Here is a 20360-nt window from a genome sequence, read left to right as displayed (position 1 = left end):
ACTGCCCCCTTGTACCACACATGCCCAAAGCAATACCAGCTCTAACTTCGAAAACTTTATGTAACAGTAAAAACTACTGTGGCAGATACTGCTTATTACCTAGCTAGCAATCATTTTCCACGCCCTTCTTCTCCGCTAACCCTCAAACCCTGGTTTGTTCCAAAGCAAAAGATGCATTGATTCCAGGAAGGGTATTTGGCTCCTTCAGTCCATGAGACCACAATTGGTCTAAGGCTGAGCATATAAGCTGCTTTACTTAATGTGAAATAAGAGAAAAGGAATCTGAGGAGTACTAGCCTTTCCCAGTAAAATGATCTTGATAAATCAATGATTTCATTTCAATTATCATCTTACTTTCTTGGTAGCACTCACAGAGTTGTTTTAGTTTAGTTTAGTTTTGTTTTCTCAGTACTAGGATTTGAACTCACTGAACCAAATGCCTTTAGACCTTTCTGCTTTAGGTTATTTTTCAGAGCATATTAGGCTACTCCAGTGCTCTAGCATTGGCTATCTATCTATCTAAATGCATTCTATATCGTTTCATTTGTGACTATAATACCTTCTCTTTATTAATGATTTTCAAAGTTATTTCTACAGCCTAGACCTTTCCCGTGAGCTCCAGACTTATGAATTGAACTGCTTCTCAACTTGAATGTTCAATGGGGATCTTAATCTTACTGGTTTTAGGCCTTCCTCCAATCTTTCTATCCTAGACTTCCCAATTCAGAAAAGGTACAACTACAGTTTACTTGCCCATATCAGGAAACTAGAGATCATCTTGATTCTGTTCTCTTCCTCTCGCTTTCAATACAGGCAACAACATATCTATCTATCTATCTATCTTTCTATCTATCTGTCTATCTATCTATCTATCTATCTATCTATCTATCTATCTATCTATCTATCTATCTATCTATCTATCTATCATTTTATACCTCTCATCACCTTGACCTTTGCCCTGGTGCACGCTGTCTTCCTCTCTTACATAGACTACCACAGTGATGTCTTTAGTACTCTCACACTTTCATGTGTACCTACTGGGTCAGGTACAATTAGTTTGAGTTCTCTGTAAAAATAAAATCAACAGAGATTTTTAAAAAGGTAAATTTCTCTTTCACATCAATTTGAACATCATTATTCCAGTGTTGCTTTGGCACTACTTCATGATAACCTCTGTCTTCCAGTTGTCATCTGTCTGATCTTTCATGCTGAACATAAAAGCTCATCAGGGTCATCTTATCAATAACCTTTAATCACAGGTCCACAAGTCAGATCCAAAGAGAATAGAAGACGAGAAAGAGCTGTAGGAATTTTGAAATACTTGCTAAGAAGTGTATCTACATTTCCCTATGCCTTTTAATGATTGAGTATGACTTTTAACCCCAGGTATTTATTTATTTTATTTTATTTGTCACATAGTCCATGGAGGAAAGTTAAGGAATGCAGTCTTTTACTCCTGGAGTCAATACACAGCTTAAACTGGAGTTATATGTTTAAGAAGGATGAAATAGATCCAGGGGCAGATTTGTAGCTGTTTCTTCCACACATATCTTTTGTCAATTTTCCCCAAGGGCCAGTTAATTTAAAAAAAAAATTAAATCCGATTATGACCCATCCTGCTAAATACCCTGCAATGGCTTCCCATTGGGCTCAGATTAAAATTTAATGGTTCTGTCTCCCCAACATCCTTTGTCACCCTGCTGCTTTTTTCTGTTCTAGTAACACCAGCTTATGCTGAGTGTGCCAATCTCATTCCTACCAAAAGTCTTTGCTTTTGCTCTCTGTCATCTGAAATACATGTCTTTCAAATCTCGGCAGAATTTGTCCCCTCACTTTATCCAAGTACAGCCTTGTCCTATGTCTTGATTTACTCTTTAACATAATAAGTATAGGCCTATTAGAAGACTTCTTTAGAGCATAGACAACCTTACACATAGAATATATGAACAAATCATATTAAACGTAACATTAACAGTTTGCATGTTCCCATGTAAAAGAATTTAATTACAATTGTCAACTCAGTCACTCATCTTTCGTAGATGTTTACTTGGATATTGATTAGTTTCATCTTTGTTACTTTTGTTTTGGTACTTGTGAGCTCAAAATCTTATTTGTATGCAGCATTTTGATGTAGAACTTAGTGGTAACAGAGGCATCCTGGATTATCAGTCTCCCCCAATGCAGTCAAGTTGTTTTGGCTACACAAGCTCTTCATGAAAGATTATTAACAAAAAACTTACAACAAATGCTCCTTCAAATATGGCACTCCAGTGATGTCACAAATGTTTAGAATAGGTTTCTCACCCTTGTCTATATGGCTATTTTGGAAAGAGAATTGTTTGTTGTAGGGCCTTTCCCTCTGCCTCCCTGTTAGATGTTTATCAGCATCTCCAGCCTTTACCCCACTGCTGCCAGGACTAAACACCAATCCTCCAACTGTGACAGCCAATAGTATTCCCACACATTAGCAAATGTCAAAAGGATAGAAAAAAATTGACCAAGGATTGACAATCACAGGTTACTTTTTTCTGAATAGCCACCATCTAATATGGAATAATTTATAAATGTCATTGCAGAAACGGTTTTGCTAAAGTTGAACAAACTTAATTAAAGTCTATGTCCCAACTTATTAGTAGATATGGAAGGCCCATGGAAGCCTTTCTCAGGCTATAAAACTTTGCAGGATTCCAAGTTTCAAACTTTAACTTTGAGACTGATGTGGAGAAAGCACAGCTTTTATGATTTGAGTTTCCTTCCTTTAAAAATGGAGGCAAGGGTTCTGATTGAATCTGGCTGCTAGTAAGATTAAATGGACTGTTCTATGAAGAGAACCTAGCCTGGTATCTGGTATACAGACTTTCTCCTTTCGAGGCGAAAATGGAAAAATCTCTTATGGTTGCATGTACTAAGAATGAGAGGAGAATTGTATGTGTATAGTGGGGAAAACACAGGGAGGAGATGTCTGGCCTTCTCAGAAGCAGAAAGGAATTTATAGCTGCCATGAAACATGAAAACACACACCAGTTGTTAAAGGCACATGAACTCCATGTAAATTCCAAATGGAAAAAGTGGTTCTATCTGCCTTGAGTATTCAAAGTGCAAACAATATCCGATCACTTCTTACCGCTCCAGCTATCACGTTGCTGGAGCTATCCTCATTTCCTGGTTGATTACTTTAAGCTTCTCTGGTGGTCTCTGCCTCATAGTCTGGAGTTTGTGTTCTCCACATAGCAGGCAGAAGGAGGCTTTGAAAACGTGTCAGATTATTTGTCTGCTCATAACTCTCCAATAGCATCCAGAGAGAAGTCCAAATCCCATCGTCCCCAATTTCACTTCAGACCCCATCTACTACGGCCCAGTCTACCTGGCCTCCTTCTAGCAGAATAGTTGAACCTCCTCAGGCCATTTACACTGCTAGGGCTGCCACACAAAGCTCTTTTTTCCTGAGCAGCCAAAGTCCTTTTCTTTCTATAGGTTGTCTTATTCTACCATGTTGTCTTATTATTGATACACTCCTTGACTCACTCTCCCACATTAAATTGTGCTCCACCAGAAAGGCCCTATTGACTCTGGTCCTGTTGCTCCCCACCCTTTGTTTTCATGCTCCATTTTTTTTTCTTTGTAACATGTGCTACTAACTGAATAAATCACAAATGCCCTCAGAACAGAGACTTTGCTTTCTTTGCTGCTGTATCTCCAGCACCTTGAATTGGCTGGCACATAGTAGGTGCTCAATAAATGTTTTTTGGAGGAAATGTTATTATCGAGTAGTTGTAGAAAGAGGTTACAATGCCATAAGTCAAAGTTACAAATCCATAAGAATAAAATGCTTCTTGTCCCCCCCATTTTCCTATGTAGTATGTTTAGTATGTCTTTTGAACAAAGAATGGCAATAATATATAAATAAAATAAATATTTATACAAATATAAATAAATAGATAAGTAAAAATAGAAGTGAAGACAATCCTGAGCCCATTTGGGTAAGTCAATGATGCAGATCTCCCAATGCTGGGGATCCTCCATTCTACCAGTCTGCTTTTTCCACTGCCTTCCTCATAACAACTCTAACACATGTAAATTACATTCCTTTCCCCTTCCCCCACCCCCCACACAGTTAAGAAAACTGGCAGATGAGAAGTAGAGTGCTTGTGATAGCTTTACAGGTGTGAAATGAATGACTGTCAGCCTCAAACCAGGTAGATCTCTGTCTCATCCTACTGGTTCACATAGTTATAATCCACTCAAGTATAAAGAATATAGAAAGGTAAGTAGATTCTTAGTGATAAAATATGTTCTAATGACCCTATCACATTTTGCAGACGCCAGTTCCTTAAAATGGATATGACACTCTTAACATGTGTACACGCGCGCATGCACGCACGTGTGCACAGGACTTGTGCACCTGGGTGTCGTTCCTTAGCATTTTATTTCTTGCTCAGGGTGTCACTCCACCACTTGAGTCACAGTTCCATTTCCAGCTATTTGCTGGTTAACTGGAGATGAGACTCTCATGGACTTTTCTTCCTGGGCTGGCATAGAACTGCCATCTTCAGATCTCAGGCTTCTGAGTAGCTAAGATTACAGGCATGAGCCCTTAATGCCCAGCTCTCTTAACTCTTTTTTAGTGACATTTTTTGGATATAATTGATGGGCTCTCCATTGTTCTTCACATATGGTTCTAGCATTCACAATTTGACATTTTCCCTTAAAAAAGTAAAAAAAAAAAAATCCCTGTTTAGCATGAATTTCCTTTAGAATATTTGCGGCCTGCCCTCTCAGTGGTGGGAGGGGTCTAAGAGAGACTAGTAAAGACTAGGAATCTAGTTCCTTTCCCTCTTTTAGAGCGCAGGCGCAGCATCTGACCTGAGAATGCTCCAAAGAAAGGTTTCTCCAGGCATTTGGCAACTGGAATGATGGCCCAAGGAGGAAAGGGATGAGTTGGAGATCAATTGCTCAGGAAATGCCATGTAAACCATCCGATTCCTGCTAGGAGGCCACTGTTGAAACTCTTTTTTGGCCGGTTATGGGACTTGAACTCAGGGCCTGGGCGCTGTCCCTCCGCTTTTCAGCTCAAGGTGAGCGCTCTACCACTTGAGCCACGGCATCATCTCCGGTTTTCTGGTGTTCTATTGGAGATATGAGCCTTACAGACTTTCCTGCCTGGGCTGGCTTTGAACCACGATCCTCAGATCCGCCTCCTGAGTAGTTAGAATGACAGGCGTGAGCCACCCGGGTCGTCTGAAAGTTTTTCTTTGGAGCTCTTGTTCTTGCTTTTGTCCAGCCTGGTCCTCATGCCTTATTATGCAATTCCAAGAGCTTTTAGTTAGTTAGTGGTATTGTTTATTTCTTATAACCCTCAAATTCGAATTGATACACCTGGATTGTAATGAAGACACTAGCTTTTTGCTCCAGGCCCTAGGAAGAAAGAGGACTGAGCAATAAGGAAAAAATGAAATCTCACCTGAGGCCCAAAGTCATGGCCTATCAGCAAGATGTTATTTCCTGTTGCTGTTGGTGTGGAACCACTCTCAACCACTAAGGGCCATTCTCGGTAATTGTTCCTTCTTCAGGGCCACTCAGTTATGGCAGTTTCCTCTTTCCAGCATCTCTTTAGCAGCCTGGAATCTCTCTGACTTCTTCTGTCTCTGACTCCAAGGCGCATTTTCCACAGGTTTGTCACTAGTCAGGCTGACCACTGTCAAGGAGAAGGATTCATGGGGAGTCATACCAGGGAATTGGAACTTGGAGGGTGGCCTGGGAAATCTGACTACCATAGCATTCCTGTGAGGATACCACTTAGGGAAGTCTGTTAACTTCTCAAATTATCATATGTATTCAAAGATAGAGGGTCAGGACAGGGGCTATCGTCTTTAACATCCCTGGATAGAAGTTCTGCGTAACTGTCTCCCGGAGCTCCTAATGGTTCCAATGTACAGCTTGTTAATGGTGCCAGAAAAACAGTTGCCACTGTTAGACTGAGGTTTCTTGTTGTTGTTGTTGTTTTGTTATCTGTCCAGGAAACATTTATTTGTACATTTTGATTTCTGATTGGAAGACTCACACAGCAAATCTCTAGTTAGAAAGAATGCCTTCTGTCCTCATTACTACTCTATATCCATCAGGAAAGAGATCATTTTGCAAAATTGAAACAAAATAATTGTAGGACAACAATGTCATAGGATCCATGACACCTGCTTTAAAAATAAATGTTCTTGCTTTATCTTTCCCTTTATTTTCAATAACTGCTCCAGTATTATTGCCACTGCATTAATCTAGCAGCAGGAAACCATTATCCTATGACAACAGTCTCTCCCATTAACATTATCTTTTAATTTTAAGATTGTTTAGATGTCTGCTAGAAGCTACTAAATTAAGATAAAATGAAGAATAAATTGTTTTCTTTAAGCCAAGTGTTCAGTCAAGTTTCCTGCTTCCAATCTAGGCAAAAGAGGCACCATTATTTTTGTATGAGATTACAAAATACTTTTTGGATATAATCTGAAATTTCTAGAAACCTAGACATGTTTTAAATGTCATCTTGGAAATTCCCGTTAAGTTCAAATTATTATCTACATTGCTTGCTGGATTATAGCATGTATATTAAGAGTTGAAAATACTGTTATTTTTCTAGGCAGCAATTGTTGTAGTTAATAAAACAATAATGAAATCACAGTGATGAAAACTCAGTAAAGGGATGAAGGAAACATTTGTCTAGTAGAGTTTACTCTGAGAAATAATCAAATTTGGAGAATATAGTAAAAATGAGAGAGGAGGAAAATGAACACAAAAACTAAAACAGAGTTGTTGTTGGCAATCATTACTTAATATTTGAAAAAGTTACATCATAAAAAGCTGTATCTCTGAATTTTATATAGATTACAAGCTTTTTACTCAGATGATAACTACCTTCCTTATTATTAATTCAAGAAATTGTCTCATTCTATCAGCTATATCCTAACTCTAAAATTTTTCAGTATTTGTTTTTCTCCATCTTTATTTATGTGTTTCAATGGTTTCTGGGCTTTCTTTCCAGGAAGAGGAGGCTCAAATAAATGTAAATGAGGAATATATCTAAATAATTATTAAAATAGTGATATTATATATTCAGTAGATGAGATCTGTGATTCCCAACTCCCATAAGGAAACCATGCTGAAGAAAATTAATAGAAACCTAGTTACTGTTATAATAGAATCTTTCTGGGGGAAAGAGAAAAAGAAGAAATGATGCTGTTGTGAATTCTCCCATATTGTTAATGGAGTTCAAGTAGGCCATCAATATGTGTCCTATTTACTGATAGGTAGAGAATAGGTTGGTGGGAGATCAATCAAAAGCCCCTTCCATAAATTATCATGACTTCTAGAAATTATCAAAACTTCACTGGAGTGTCACATATAGTCTGCCCAGCAATGAGTTATAGTCAATAATTCATTCCCTGACTGAGCTGATAACAGGCAGATATTCTAATAATGTGCAAGGATTTACTACTGGACACAAGCGGTAAGTAGGAATTTCAACGCAGTGTTAAATGTTATCTCAGTGGAGAAAAGCAATAAAAAGACAGGACAGAGACAGCTGGGTACAATACTTGGATGTTTTAACCCTGAAATTAGAACACACATGAATAAAGGTAGTGTTGTTTAAGTTTTCGTTCTTTTCTTTCTTTCTCTCTTTTGAAGAAAATTGTTTCCAGAGTATTGTTCTGTACTGACGTTCCCTGGCCTAATTGTCAGAGAGCACAGACATGCCTCTGAAAATAAAGTCTATCTATTCTTCAGTTGTTTCCCCAAATTTGATAATGGCTTCACTTGAACAGTTTCCTTTTGAAAGGAAACTTCCCCCACCAAAAAGAAAAAATCTTAGACTAAAGGTCTTAAATATATTTTCAGTGATTTCTTATCATACAGAGAATCGACCAATTTGCTTTCTCTGTCAGAATGTTTTGAAGCAAGGAAAGAAGTGGTGATTCATCAAAAACAATTTTATTATGAAACTTGATTTATGTTGAGAAATATAAATGATGACGTTATAATGTGTACCTCAGCGTAGAGGGAACACATTTTAGTCAATTGAGTTATCCAGTTTTGTTATTTAAAAAAATCCATATCTGGTTGTTCTTTTTTATTCGAAAAAATTTATAGGGCTGTATGGAGTAGAAATGTGTGTTTTTCAAGTTTATGGACAGCTATGGATTGTATTTCTCTAATTCCAACAGGGTCATTCCTGACAACAGGATATATAAATGTTACATTTTAATCTACCTTTTTGGTGAGTAAATAGACAATACAATGTTGTTCTTTAAATTGCTACATTTATTGTAAAACTACACAGAGAAAAGGTGTAATGATATAGACACTGATTAAAATGTACTAACATTTGTGGTTGTGGTTTGGGACACTTAACGTTTCTCAATTATTAGACTGGTTTTTTGTTTGTGATGCTCCTGGCCTCTATATGTCTCTGAGCTTTTATTGCTTAAGGCCGGCACTCTACCAGTTGAGTCATAGCTCTACTTTCAGGTTTTTGGTGATTAACTGGAGAAAAGAGAATCACAGACTTTTTCCTGCCTGGGCTGGCTTCGAATCATGATCCTTAGATCTCAACCCTCTGAGTAGCTAGGATTGCAGGAGCAAGCTACTGATGCCTAGCCTAACTTTTATTTTTATCAAAAGCAGAAGTAATATAATAGAAAATGAATTATGTTTTTTAATCAATTACTTAGCTAATTAATTGTGTTGACACTGATGCTTGAACCATGGCCCTGACACTCTCCCTTTGTTTTTTGTGTTTTTGTTTTTTCCCCCTCAATGCTAGCACTCTACCACTGAGCCACAGCTCCACTTCTAGGATTTTGGTAGTTTACTGGAAGATAAGAGTCTCATGGACTTTGCTGCCTGGACTGGTTTCAAACTGTAATCCTCAACCTCCTGAATAGTTAGGATTACAGGTGTGAGCCATTGTTACTTGGCATGAATTTTGTTTTAATGCCTTAGTTTATCTATCAGTAAGTGCTCATTTTCTTTGTCTTAGAGAAATACAATAATTAAATACAATCTCTATTCATATTGGATATATAATATAAACATACATTCTTAACCATCTCACATATATACAAATGGTAACTATTACAAAATTAAATTTATCCATGGAAAGATTTTAATCAGCTTTAATATGCAATGCTTGTTGATCCATTAGACAATGTAGAAGGCTCTAATGAGCATACAACATACTCACACACAGCTTGATCATTTATTTGCAATGATACTTCTAAAATATCACTGGTGTTTGAATATTATTGACAGAGTTCAGTCCTAGAAGTGGAATGTATGAACAAGCCAAATATTTTTTCCTACGAAATCAACACTATGAAATATATTCAATATATCGGGATTTGCCTACCATTCTGAGGCGGATTTAGGGGAGTTTTAAAGTCTTGCTCTTACCCTTACATACCAGTATGAAGAAAATGAGTCATTTCTTGCTACTATATTAAAGTTGCCTTGCAATGTCAGGCAAAATGCTGGCCTACAGATGTATTTTCTTCTTTCCCATCATCTTTTTCACCTTCTCTGTTACCCCTGTGAGTTTCAAATGTCCTAATGAAACAGAATAATTAAAAGCAAAAGCTATATTTGAAATTATATTTCTAGTTGCAATATTAATACTGTTTTTTCTCTCAGCCACTTTCTATTTTATTTCTACAAAATTGACTTCTTCACTATGCTTTTACAGTATCCTATAAAATAAGAATTAAAATAAAACTTTCTAAAAATTGCCATAATCTGATGGGCATTTACCCAGTGTAATATTGAAATTGCTTAAATAAACAAAAAAGAATGTTGTAATAAAGCAACCATCTATTTTTTTTATCACCTGAACTATTCAGTGGTATATTTATAAGGGATCATGAGAAACACAAAAATAAGTAGTCAGTAAACTTGAAGTACTATTTTTAATATTTTACACTCAATATATACTTCCTTGAAATGTAGTTTTACAGAAATGTTGAGTTACACATAAACCCCAATGATTTTGTTCTGAAACAGGGTTGCTCTACTCACCTAGGCTGCCCCCCAAACTCCTTGGGTTAAGTAATCCTTTTGCATCAGCCCTGCAAAAGTTGGGACTACAGGCAAGTAATATATACATATATATGCATATATATGTATATCTATATATATGTGTGTATATATATATATTACATATATACATATATATGTAATGTATACACACACACATATCCCTACTCTTAAATACTGCCACTTTCCTCAGCCCTACTACTGTTAAGTGTTCTCCTTGTCCAACTTACAAAACCCATAATTTTGTCTTCTTTTCCCCACAATTTTTTACTGTAGAGTAGTTGTTTCAGGCTCAAGTTTTCCAGCCTCACTTTGCAGGAAATTTGTGATTTCAAGGGATTGTCCTGGACACCAGTGGCTCTTGCCTGTAAGCCTAGCTACTCAGAAGATTGAAGATGTGGAGGATTGAGATTCTAAGCTAGCCCTGGCAGAAAGTCCATGAGACTTCAGCTCCAGTTAACAAGAAAATGCTAGACTAGAAGCATAGAGGCATAGCTCAAATGGTATAGCACCACTTTTGTTTTCCCTGAAAAAAAAAGAGGGGGAGACACTTGTTGGGAGGTGATATTGACCAAATTATCACAGAAGCAGCTTAGATCCTCTCTGGAAATTCTCAGAAGACCAGGGAATGATTATGACTGAATGCTGAAGGACTTGAATGGGAAGAAAGGTATGAACAATACTTTAGAGCAAGTAGAAGGAAGGAGGGATTAAGTTAGGGTTGATACAGTTCCTACATTCGGTCAAAATTAAAGGAACAATTTGGCTTTCTGTCCTTTACAAAGTACTTTTATTCCTAATTTTAAGTGAGTTGGCTGAATAATAAATGTGTTATGTTAGCAGAATTTTCTCAAACAGATGAGCACACTGTAACATTGAGTTTGACAATTTTCCTTTGTGTCAGGATGTCTCTTGAACCACTGTTTTTTCTATTTGAAGAATACTCTCTTTCAGACTGCCTCTACCCATATTGAACGTGAATATATTTATATAGGTTGTGTGCATAGCACCATGTTCTATATATAAAAGATAGAACATGAGTAGATCACTCAGGCAGGCGGCCCTTTTAAGACCATGAAGTCTTGCTGCCCAGAGAAGAAAGGGCTGCTTAAATGCTATGCATGCAAAAATAAAGACTACCCAGAGGTGGCGCTGTGGTTAAAGTACACCTGAATTTTGATTATGGTGAATGGATTTACTCTTCCACCCCTCAGAAGAGATGTTATCCATTATTACTTTTGTATTTCTATAACCACAAAGTCAGCAAATAAAGCTCTCTGGTAAGCTACTCCCACCTACTCCAACCTACGGGGACATGTGTAGTGACTGTAAAAACTTTACTCCACAATAAAGCCAAAACACTGAAACCATCTCCAAACATATAGGCTCCTCTACCCTAGAGATCGATATTCAAATCCTTCTCTCTTCTCCGGTAGAAATGATTTGAATCCTTTGAGAACCAGTCAGTGATATCTGAACACGTGCCTGTCCAGATTTCTGACTTTTGCATTTTAGAATTAAAATTTCATTTTAGTGTACTTTAGAAAATACTGTAACTAATTATATAGATATGTTATTGTTTCATTTGTGAAAATCATCGTTTAGAAGGAAAAATGAAAAACATTTAGCTTAACTTCTTCATTTGTAGACCTGAGGCTTAAAGCTCAAAGAAGGAAATTTACTTGCATGAGACAAATTCTAACATAACTGCAGCTGATTTAGATCTGCAGCAGCCTAGCTAGGTGGTATACACTTCTAATCCCAGCTACTCAAGAGGCTGAGGCAGGAGAATCACCAGTTTGAAGCCTGACTGTGCTACCTAGTCAGATGCTGTTAACAAGAAAGGAAGGGAAGAAGGAAAGAAGGCCAATTTTGGTCATATAATTTTGACTATTAAAAATAATTAACTAAAGCAAAGCCATCAATCAATTTGTATTACTTACTTTTCCTTATCTGGTTTTCTTTGATTACCTCTCAAGGAATCTCACATCTTTTGTATAGTGATTTCTTTTCTCCTCTTGCCTCCTGGGATTTGTAGTGAGGGCCTCATCTGGGTATTTTACTACTTGAACCATAACTTCCAGCCCTATCTTATTTTTCATTTTCAAATGGGGTCTCTCTCTCTCTCTCTCTCTCTCTCTCTCTCTCTCTCTCTCTCTCTCTCTCTCTCTCTCTCTCTCTCTCTATTTTGCCTTGGCAGTCTAGACCTAAGTCCTCCTAGCTATGCTTTGTAAATAGCTGAGATGACAGGAGCCTGCCATCTTTTTATTAGTTGAGATGAGTTCCCTCTACTTGCCCTGACTGGCCTGGAACTAAAATCCTCCAAAGCCCATCCTCTGGCATAGCTAAGCGTATAGACTGGAGCCACTGTACCTTCCCTGTGTTGGCCTTCAGCTTCTGTTTTCTGCACAGGACATTTTAATTAGTATTATAGTTTTAATAATTAAAATTTTTATAGGTGCAGAAGATTGATCATAACAATACAATGTTAAACACAAATCAATAAAATTAACTCATTTTAAACATGCTAGATAAAGAAATGAGTACTTTAATTGGCATTCAAACAACCTCTTGTCTGGTTTTATAGACAATAATTATTCTTTCTTCTGCAGCCCTAATTTTGATGGTTGAAAGGACAGAAATCCTCCAAGCAGATGCTAGAACTGTGGGTGTTCACCATGTGCACTGTCTTGCAGGGATTCCTTCAGGTTTCTTTATTCAATCTAGCGGTACTGTGTGTAATGCAATATGAAAACGTGTCCCACAAGGCTGGTTTTACTTAATGATACTTAGCAGAAGGGTTTTGCACTTTCATGATAATTTCCAACAGAAAAATCTCTCTGGAACTTACTAATAATAAGCAGACCTAATATTAACCTCAGATTGGAGATTTATTAAATCTATTTGGCAGAGTAAAGATAAACCACTAAGGCATTCGAGGACCTAAGTTGAGCTTTTAGCCCCTGGAAAGAGACTCTCCATTCTAGCACCCTAAAACACTCTTCGAATCTGGATTTACACTAGAAAATAACATTTCTTGCTCTCCTGAGGTAGGTAGGCTTGCAAATCTTGGAATAATTCGGGGGGGGGGTGAATGGGGGGGGGACGGGAAGCTAAGAGAAACTTAGTATTTCATGTGCCTCGTGGGGGAGGGCAGTAGAGAAAGGCTTTCTCCCTAATATTTCCTTCAACTTTGAAATGGAGGAATGGAAACGAAGTATTACCAGCGATTGGCAAGAGTCTATGAAATGCCTAAATCTGTACGAGAGGAAGAACGGGCTAATCAGGCAGTACTGAGGAACTCCTAACTTCCCTTACTGTGTGTTCCCTTGTTAACTAAACTTACACGAAGGCTCATAAATCCCCACCACTGTGCATTACACAAAACAGCACGTCTGTGTGTGCGTGTGGGAGCGCGCGCGCGCGCGCGCGCGCGTGCAAGTCCACCGCCCTGATTCAGACTTTTCTTCCCAAAATAGGAAGAGGCCAAGATTTCTGAAAAAGATGCGAAGTTTGCGACGGGTGGAGGCCAGTCCCTCCGGGGCGCGCGCGGGTGCGGGGTCCGAGGCGTCCCCGCACGCCCCGAGAAGTCTGGCCGGTGTGGCCCTCCCCGGTCTGGGCCCGCGATCGGGGCCACGCGGGCTGCCCAGGCGCGTTCCAGGCTCCAGGGTGACTTATCCCCCCCACCTGATCGCAGCCCTTTCGTTCGTCTTCCGCGGCCCGCTCCGCCGCCTCCCTCGCTCCCCCGCCCCCCAAATCTCGTTTCAGTCATCCCTTTGTCCTTCCCCGGATTGGCAGGTTTTATTATTCCGCCTGAACAATCCGGCCGCCCAGTGGCTGCGGGTCGCTGACGTCGGCAGCAGAGCCGGGGAGTAGTTGGGATTTTGCTCTGTCAGTAACACATGTGTAAGAGCCGCGGAGGGAGCGAGCGAGCCGGCTAGAGGCCAGCGCCGCCGCCGCCGCCGCCGCCGCCGCCGAGCCGGGCAGCAGCCAGCAGCCCCGGCGGGGGGCACGGGCTCCTGCGCGCGCCGGGCCCCGGCCGGCTGGGCAGCCCCTCCGAGTCCCGGGTGCGCCCTCCCGCAGCCGGCCTCCAAGGCTCCCGGGCCGAGCTTCCTCGGCTGATCCCCCCCCCCCCCCGGCGGGAGGTGCAGGGGAGCTCGGCCGAGCCGCGGGCCGCCCAGCGCGAACCAGCGAGGGAGCGAGCGAGCGAGCGAGCGAGCGTCGGCGCGGGCGGGAGGAAGGCGGCGGCGGCGGCGGCGGAGGAGGAGGAGGAGGAGGAGCGGGCGGAGCGCGGGCGGGGGCGGGCGCCGGGGCCGCCGGGCGGGGGCAGATACAAAGTGAAGCCACATTGCCAAACTTGCAGCAGCGATTGCAGCAGTTGCTGCCACTGCGCCGCGCTCGAAGCCGCGCCGCGCGGGCCGAGGGCTCCTGCAGCTGCTCGCGCGCAGCCGGAGGCGGAGGAGAGATCGGGGACTGAGACTGACGCTCCAGCTCCGGGCCGCCTGCCACTTACACGCCCCCCTCCCCCGACTGCCCGAGAGCTACGCGATTAAAAAAAAATAATAATCAGAGAGGGGGGGGAAAGCAGCCTTAGCCCCCTCCTCCCCTTCCCTGCTTCTGCGAGAACTCCCTCCCTCCCTCCAGCGCCGCCAGCCGAGGCGCCCCTTCCCTGGAAGCCGAGCGGCTTCGCTCGCTCGCCTTTCGCCGCCACCGCCTCTCGCAATATTGCAATATAGGGGAGAAGCAGGTAAGGGGGTGGCTCGGGCTGGGAAGGTTGGGTCGGGGCGGGGTGGGGGGTGGGTGGGCGCGAGCGGGAAGGGGGGCCTGGTTGAGGCTGGGGTTGTGTGCGGTGGCTTCCTTCCCTTGACCGTCCCAAATTGCAAGTAAACAATACGTCGCCTTAGATAATGCGCGAGTCTGAAACTACCGAGGCCGGCCTGCGAGCTGGCGCGGAGGGCAGCCCCGGGCCGCCGGCTTTGTAGCGGTTCCTGCTTACAAAAGGGTTCTTGGAGACCGGGCTGCTGGGGACCCTGGAAGGGGGTGGGGACATCGCCAGTTCCTAAGGGAAAAGGCCGGGGTGGCTTTGGATCAGGATTTAAGTGTGAGAAGTAGTATGTAGCTTGGGGATGGGGGGGGGGAGATCGTCACGATCCCCCCCCCTCCCGTAAACATGATTTTTTGAAACAGTGGCAGAAAGGATCTTAGTGAGCAGGGTTCGGTATTTGCTGGTTCCTTAAAAAAATTAAAAAAAATCCTCTTGGCTTATAAGTCTTTTGTTCCAATCCAGGAGAAATCCGGTGAATCACCTAATTAAAATCAAGACATGAATTAAGCATCCATTTTTGTACTACAAATTGCCAGCGCTACGTTTGTCCCTCCCTTGGTCTCCATTAAAAAAACACCAGAGACGTTGTTAAAAAGGGGGGCAAATTTTGCCTCTAGCTGCCAGTTCTGCTTTCTATTTCACTGACTATCCCAGGACCTAAATTGCTTGGCTATGTAATTACTAGAGTATAAGCCTATTTAACTTAAAAGCTTTCTTTTTTTTTTTTTCCAACTCTAAATGAAACTTGATGAGGGCCCGTCCTCAGTTATCAGGGGAGTCAGTTTCTGGTCAGTCCTCTTGATTCATCTCTTTTAGATTTAATCAGCATTAAGGTATTGCTTGTCCTTAAGAGCTTTAGCTAATGGGGTTACTGGATGCTTTTCTCAGTGTAATGTTTCCTTTTCAAAAAAAATATACATATATATTTACCTCTCACGAAAGATGGGGGCGGGGAACAGCTTGGAATCTCCTCCCTCTTTCCTCTTTTAAAAAGGAATTCGGAGCGATTAAAACGGGAGGGGGGGGGGCAGTTTAAAGACCCGGAGCAGGAAATGCAGATTCATTTGGGTTAGGGCTGAAATTGTAACAAAAAGCAATTCCTCGAGTAAATGCATCAGATAAATCAATTTACATAAAGGTATGATGCATTCGGATAAATGCAATGCTAATGGGTTTTAGAGTGGTCCTGTTTCCAAAGTCTCAGGGTTTTGTTACAGCTTAATTGGTGCAGTTCTTATTCTGGTTTATTGTGCGGTCACTGGACACACGTTCCGGGACTCTTTCGGAGGAAATGTGTTTAAAATAAGCCTATTTAAGGAATCCCAGTCCTTGTTTCGTTCCCTCTCCCTCGCTCTTCTACAGCAGCCAAGTTGGGCTGGGGACAGGCAAAGTTCGCCCTCTCTCTCTTCTGAGGCATCAGCTGAATGTCTTGAGCAGATAGCTCGGGGACAGCCCACACTCTCGCCTTGCTGAGGACAAAGACAAAACAAGCTGCTTAATTGGCAGTAAATAACTTGATCTTTTTATAGAATAAGTGACTGGAGGAACACTAGGACTTTATTGGACTCAGGATTGGAGGCAACAAATTAATCGGTTTAGGCTAAGCTTTATAAATTGATTCCTATATTATACCCCAGTTGCTTCTCTTGTGGCATTTCATTAGAAAGAGTGGGCAGGGGGAATGTTTAAAAGCAGTTTGGGGTGACAGCAGGACTGGCTCGAATTTAACTCGTGCATCCCTACACCGTGCCTTCTCGAGTATTATCTGGACCCCCCCTCCCTTTTTTTTTTTTTTTTTTGGAGGAACAAAGCTTTAGCATTTAAATTGCTGATCAAGGGCAGATTAGGGAGACCAAAGTGGAGAGTGTTTGTCTAGGAAGTTAACCGGCATCCTAAAGTTCAATGATCTATTATTCTTGCTTGTGTCCTGAAAACCCAGAGAAAACACTCATTGATCTTCAAAATGAAATGAGCTTGGGAACAATAATGGGAGATGGCGGTCACCACACTGGCATGCGAGAGGTGCTGTTTAAAATACGAAAAACCAGTTTCTCAACTTTACACACCGCACCCCCCCCTCCCTCTCTTCCCCTGGGCTCCCGCCACCCTGCCTCCCCTCCCCAGCCACCAGGCTCTTGAGCTCTCCTCGGCCGGTCCTTCCTTCCCTCCCTCCCTCCCTTCCCCGTTCGGAAAACCCAACTATTTCCAACTTGTGAACTGCAGCTGCACTTCCCGGGGCCGAGCTCGGGAGGGGGACGTGGCTGCGGCGGCGGGGCGGCCGCCTCCCCGCGCCCCCCCGGGGGTCCTCCCCTCCCTCCCCGGGCCGGCTCGCGGGGCTCGGCGGGGGCCGGGGAGGGGCCGGGCGCGGCGGTGGGTGGGTTTGACCCTCATTTGCTGGAGGCGGGCGGCGGAGGAGGAGGAAGGAGGCGGGGGAGGAGGCGGGGGCCGCGGGCGGAGGCGGGGGCTGCGGCTGGGCGGGGGGAGGCGCCGCCGCGCGGGGTGGAGCGCCCCGCCGAGCCCCGCGCCCGGAGTTTTTGACAGTACCGGAGCTGAAATTGTCAGCGGCGGCGGCGGCGGCGGGCGCTGGAAAGTTGAGAGGAGCTCGTGGCCCCGGAACAAAGCTGGAGAAAAGTAAAACCGGCGGCTGCGGCCGGCGATCCGCCCCGCGCGCCTCGCTGCGGCTCAGCCCGCGCGTCCCGCAGCTCCGGGGAGGGTTGGGGGGGGGCGGGGGAGAACGGGCCGGGTCGCTCGCCCGCCTGCTCGCTGTGTGCAGCGCTTGCTAACTTTTTGCCCCTCCGGTTCTGTGTTTTTCTCTCCCCGCCCTCCTGCAGACCATGGTGAACCCGGGCAGCAGTTCGCAGCCGCCCCCGGTGACGGCCGGCTCCCTCTCCTGGAAGCGGTGCGCGGGCTGCGGGGGTAAAATCGCGGACCGCTTCCTGCTTTATGCCATGGACAGCTACTGGCACAGCCGGTGCCTCAAGTGCTCCTGCTGCCAGGCGCAGCTGGGAGACATCGGCACGTCCTGCTACACCAAGAGCGGCATGATCTTGTGCAGAAATGACTACATTAGGTGAGTCTGCTGCCGTCCCGGATGGGCTGGCCCAGCCCTGTGCAAGGCCAAAGGTTACTGACTACCTGGGGTTTTGTGTGTGTGTTTGGGGGGGGGGGGTTGTGCAGACACAGGGGCATTCTTGGCACTGTTTGCCTTTAAAAGCTCTTCTGCTTGGTAGCATTTTGGGGGTTCAAGAAGCATGTGTGGATCTTGCAGAATCGGATGACACATGAAGGGCCAATGCTGTATATATACGAACTTAAGACTAGGGCCACTTAGATGTGCTAAAGATCAGGACACTCTACCCACATCCTAAGTGGGCAAGCCAGCCTCCTCGGTCTGAGCTGCAGGCTGCAAGTTAGCCCTCCAAGTGGGAGGTGAGCTGCGTTCTCAAAGCCAGGTGGGGACCTAGAGACACTCATGGGAGACAAAAGGTTTGCTTACTTAAAAGTAGACTTAGTGAGAAAGTATTTGTCTGTAGCAGTGACTAATTGTGATGTTTACATAAAGCACCTTTAAACTTTTTTTTTTTTTTGCGTGGAAAGCCGTGACTCATTCTTTGTGCTCCTTGTGAAAAATGCTGATCTCCTGTCAGTTTTAAAGACTTTTCATTCTTTTTATAGCAGAAAACCCAAAGCACAGAACCTGATGTTTCTCTTCATAGTTTTCCTTGGAGGGCTTGGTGTTGTCACTGTCAGTGTGGTTTCCCATCTAGAGTCTGTAGTTTGTTCATTGGATGAATGTTCAGGTTTAGTTGGTTTCTTTTTTCTTTCTTTCTTTCTGTTGTCATTTGTAGCATTGCCCTTGATTCCCAAAAGATTTAGAGAAAGGGGCTAGACTAATCTTGCATCTTAAAGCAATGTATAGGAACATTCATATATCCGTGTAAGCAGGCTCTTCCAACAAGTTTCAGCGCAATTAATGAGAAGAATTCAGGAGGTCAGGTGCCTACAGGATCTTTTCAGGTGAACTCAAGCTACTTAAACTCATTAATTTGAAAGGAGGCATTTGAAGGATTACACATTTAATTTGAGTAAATGGTTTGATAGACTGATGCACATGAATGCTTCTAAGAGGTGTTCTGTTTCAACATCCAGTAATTAAAAAAAAAAACGCCCGCACACCGCTGATACTAGAGAACCACACACTTTGTATAATTTTTTTCTATTTCAGTTTATGCCCTAAACCTTTATAGTGATTAGCAGAAAATTTTTATTCTTTCTTCCATGCAGGTAAATGACTGAATGAAATATTGTGTTCTTAGTTTAGATCCTGTCATTCAGCTGCTGGTACTGCAGAAGGTCCCACTGTAGTTCAGAGCTGAGTAAGGGTGTGTTTACCCCCAGTGATAGCATTAGTATGAAATGATTGATGGGGAAAAATGACATTTGGCTATTCTGATAACACACCCTCCCTGTATCTCTCTGCTTGGCAGCCTCAATCAGTCGAGTGAAAGAAATAAAGTATATACTTTTATTTTTTAAAGTAGGATGGATGCATTCATTTCACTAAGTGTTCTTTTAGAAGTAAATGTTGGAAAAATCAGCAGGAGCCTGGTGTGTAATGTTTTCTGGTCCTCCTTCTGCGCAATGCCATCAGCTTTAACAGTATTGTAATTAAGTAGAGAGCAAAAAATATGATAAAAGATGGCGGGTTAAAGTGTAAAAAATGACAATGTGGTTAAGATTTGGTCAGTGGTACAGTTTCATCTCTTGAAATGCCTTCTGGGAAAAAAACACAAAAAAACAAAACATTCTTTGCTTCTGTTTACTAATTAAAAAGAAGATGGGTGCACTTGCATTCCCCCAGGACAAGTTTAGGCAAGTGGTTTCCTGGGAATCAGATGGAGTCCATTCCTCTTATTCTTAGGTCCAATTATAAATGCCCTTTTGGTGTGGCCTAGTGGAAGATGTGTACCCAGCTCTGAACCTTAATTCATCCATATTTCTTTCCTTTTGTCTCTGAATCTGAGAACTGGAGCTAGGTTTGCTCTTGAACTAGTTGCTACACTGAGAAACTTAACATCTCCTAGAGATATGTCTAGTTTAGAGCAAAGTCCATTTTGATTCAGCCCCAGTAGCTGAAAGCCCTCACCTCTCACTCCACTTCATCTACAGATTTCTGACATTTGAGTTCTCTCCTCTGACCATCAAAATACCAAAAAGATGGGACTGTGGAGGGAGTGCTAGTCTTCCTTTTCCTCTCAGCTGTCCTCTCCCCAAATACCCCCAAACCCACTTGTTGGAGGAGCTTTTAGTTCCCTAGGGAGTGACAGCTAACTAAAGAGCAAAGTCATCAACTAGCTGGCCACCAGGTGACGAGGACCCGGTGGTCCTAGGAGCAATTTATTTTAAGGGGCTTTTAAACTGTTTTGACTTTGAGATTGTGGGATTTTTTTTGTTGTTT

At 42.7% G+C, this 20360-nt stretch overlaps 1 protein-coding gene across 6 annotated transcripts in view; it reads left to right on the top strand.

The window, feature by feature from the left end:
- The first annotated feature begins 13965 nt into the window (after positions 1–13965).
- Positions 13966–20360, top strand: part of Lmo4 (LIM domain only 4) — an 18525-nt gene continuing 12130 nt past the window's right edge. The window contains exons 1-3 of one of the 6 annotated variants that reach the window (XM_070006345.1): positions 14387–14824; positions 16842–16924; positions 17734–17972. In XM_070006345.1, the coding sequence (XP_069862446.1) occupies positions 16871–16924; positions 17734–17972 (293 nt within the window). In that variant the 5' untranslated portion in view covers positions 14387–14824; positions 16842–16870. Of the gene's footprint in view, positions 13984–14376; positions 14825–16841; positions 16925–17252; positions 17277–17390; positions 17534–17733; positions 17973–20360 lie in introns of those variants that run through there. The other 5 variants (XM_070006350.1, XM_070006346.1, XM_070006349.1 and 2 more) reach the window with 5 other exon arrangements.

This window comes from Dipodomys merriami, unplaced genomic scaffold (genome assembly GCF_024711535.1).
Source record: "Dipodomys merriami isolate MVZ:Mamm:240054 unplaced genomic scaffold, mDipMer1.0.p SCAF_7, whole genome shotgun sequence".
Taxonomy (NCBI): Eukaryota; Metazoa; Chordata; class Mammalia; order Rodentia; family Heteromyidae; genus Dipodomys; species Dipodomys merriami.
The sequence above is the reverse complement of the archived record's forward strand: the minus strand, read 5'-3'. Positions and strand labels throughout refer to the sequence as shown.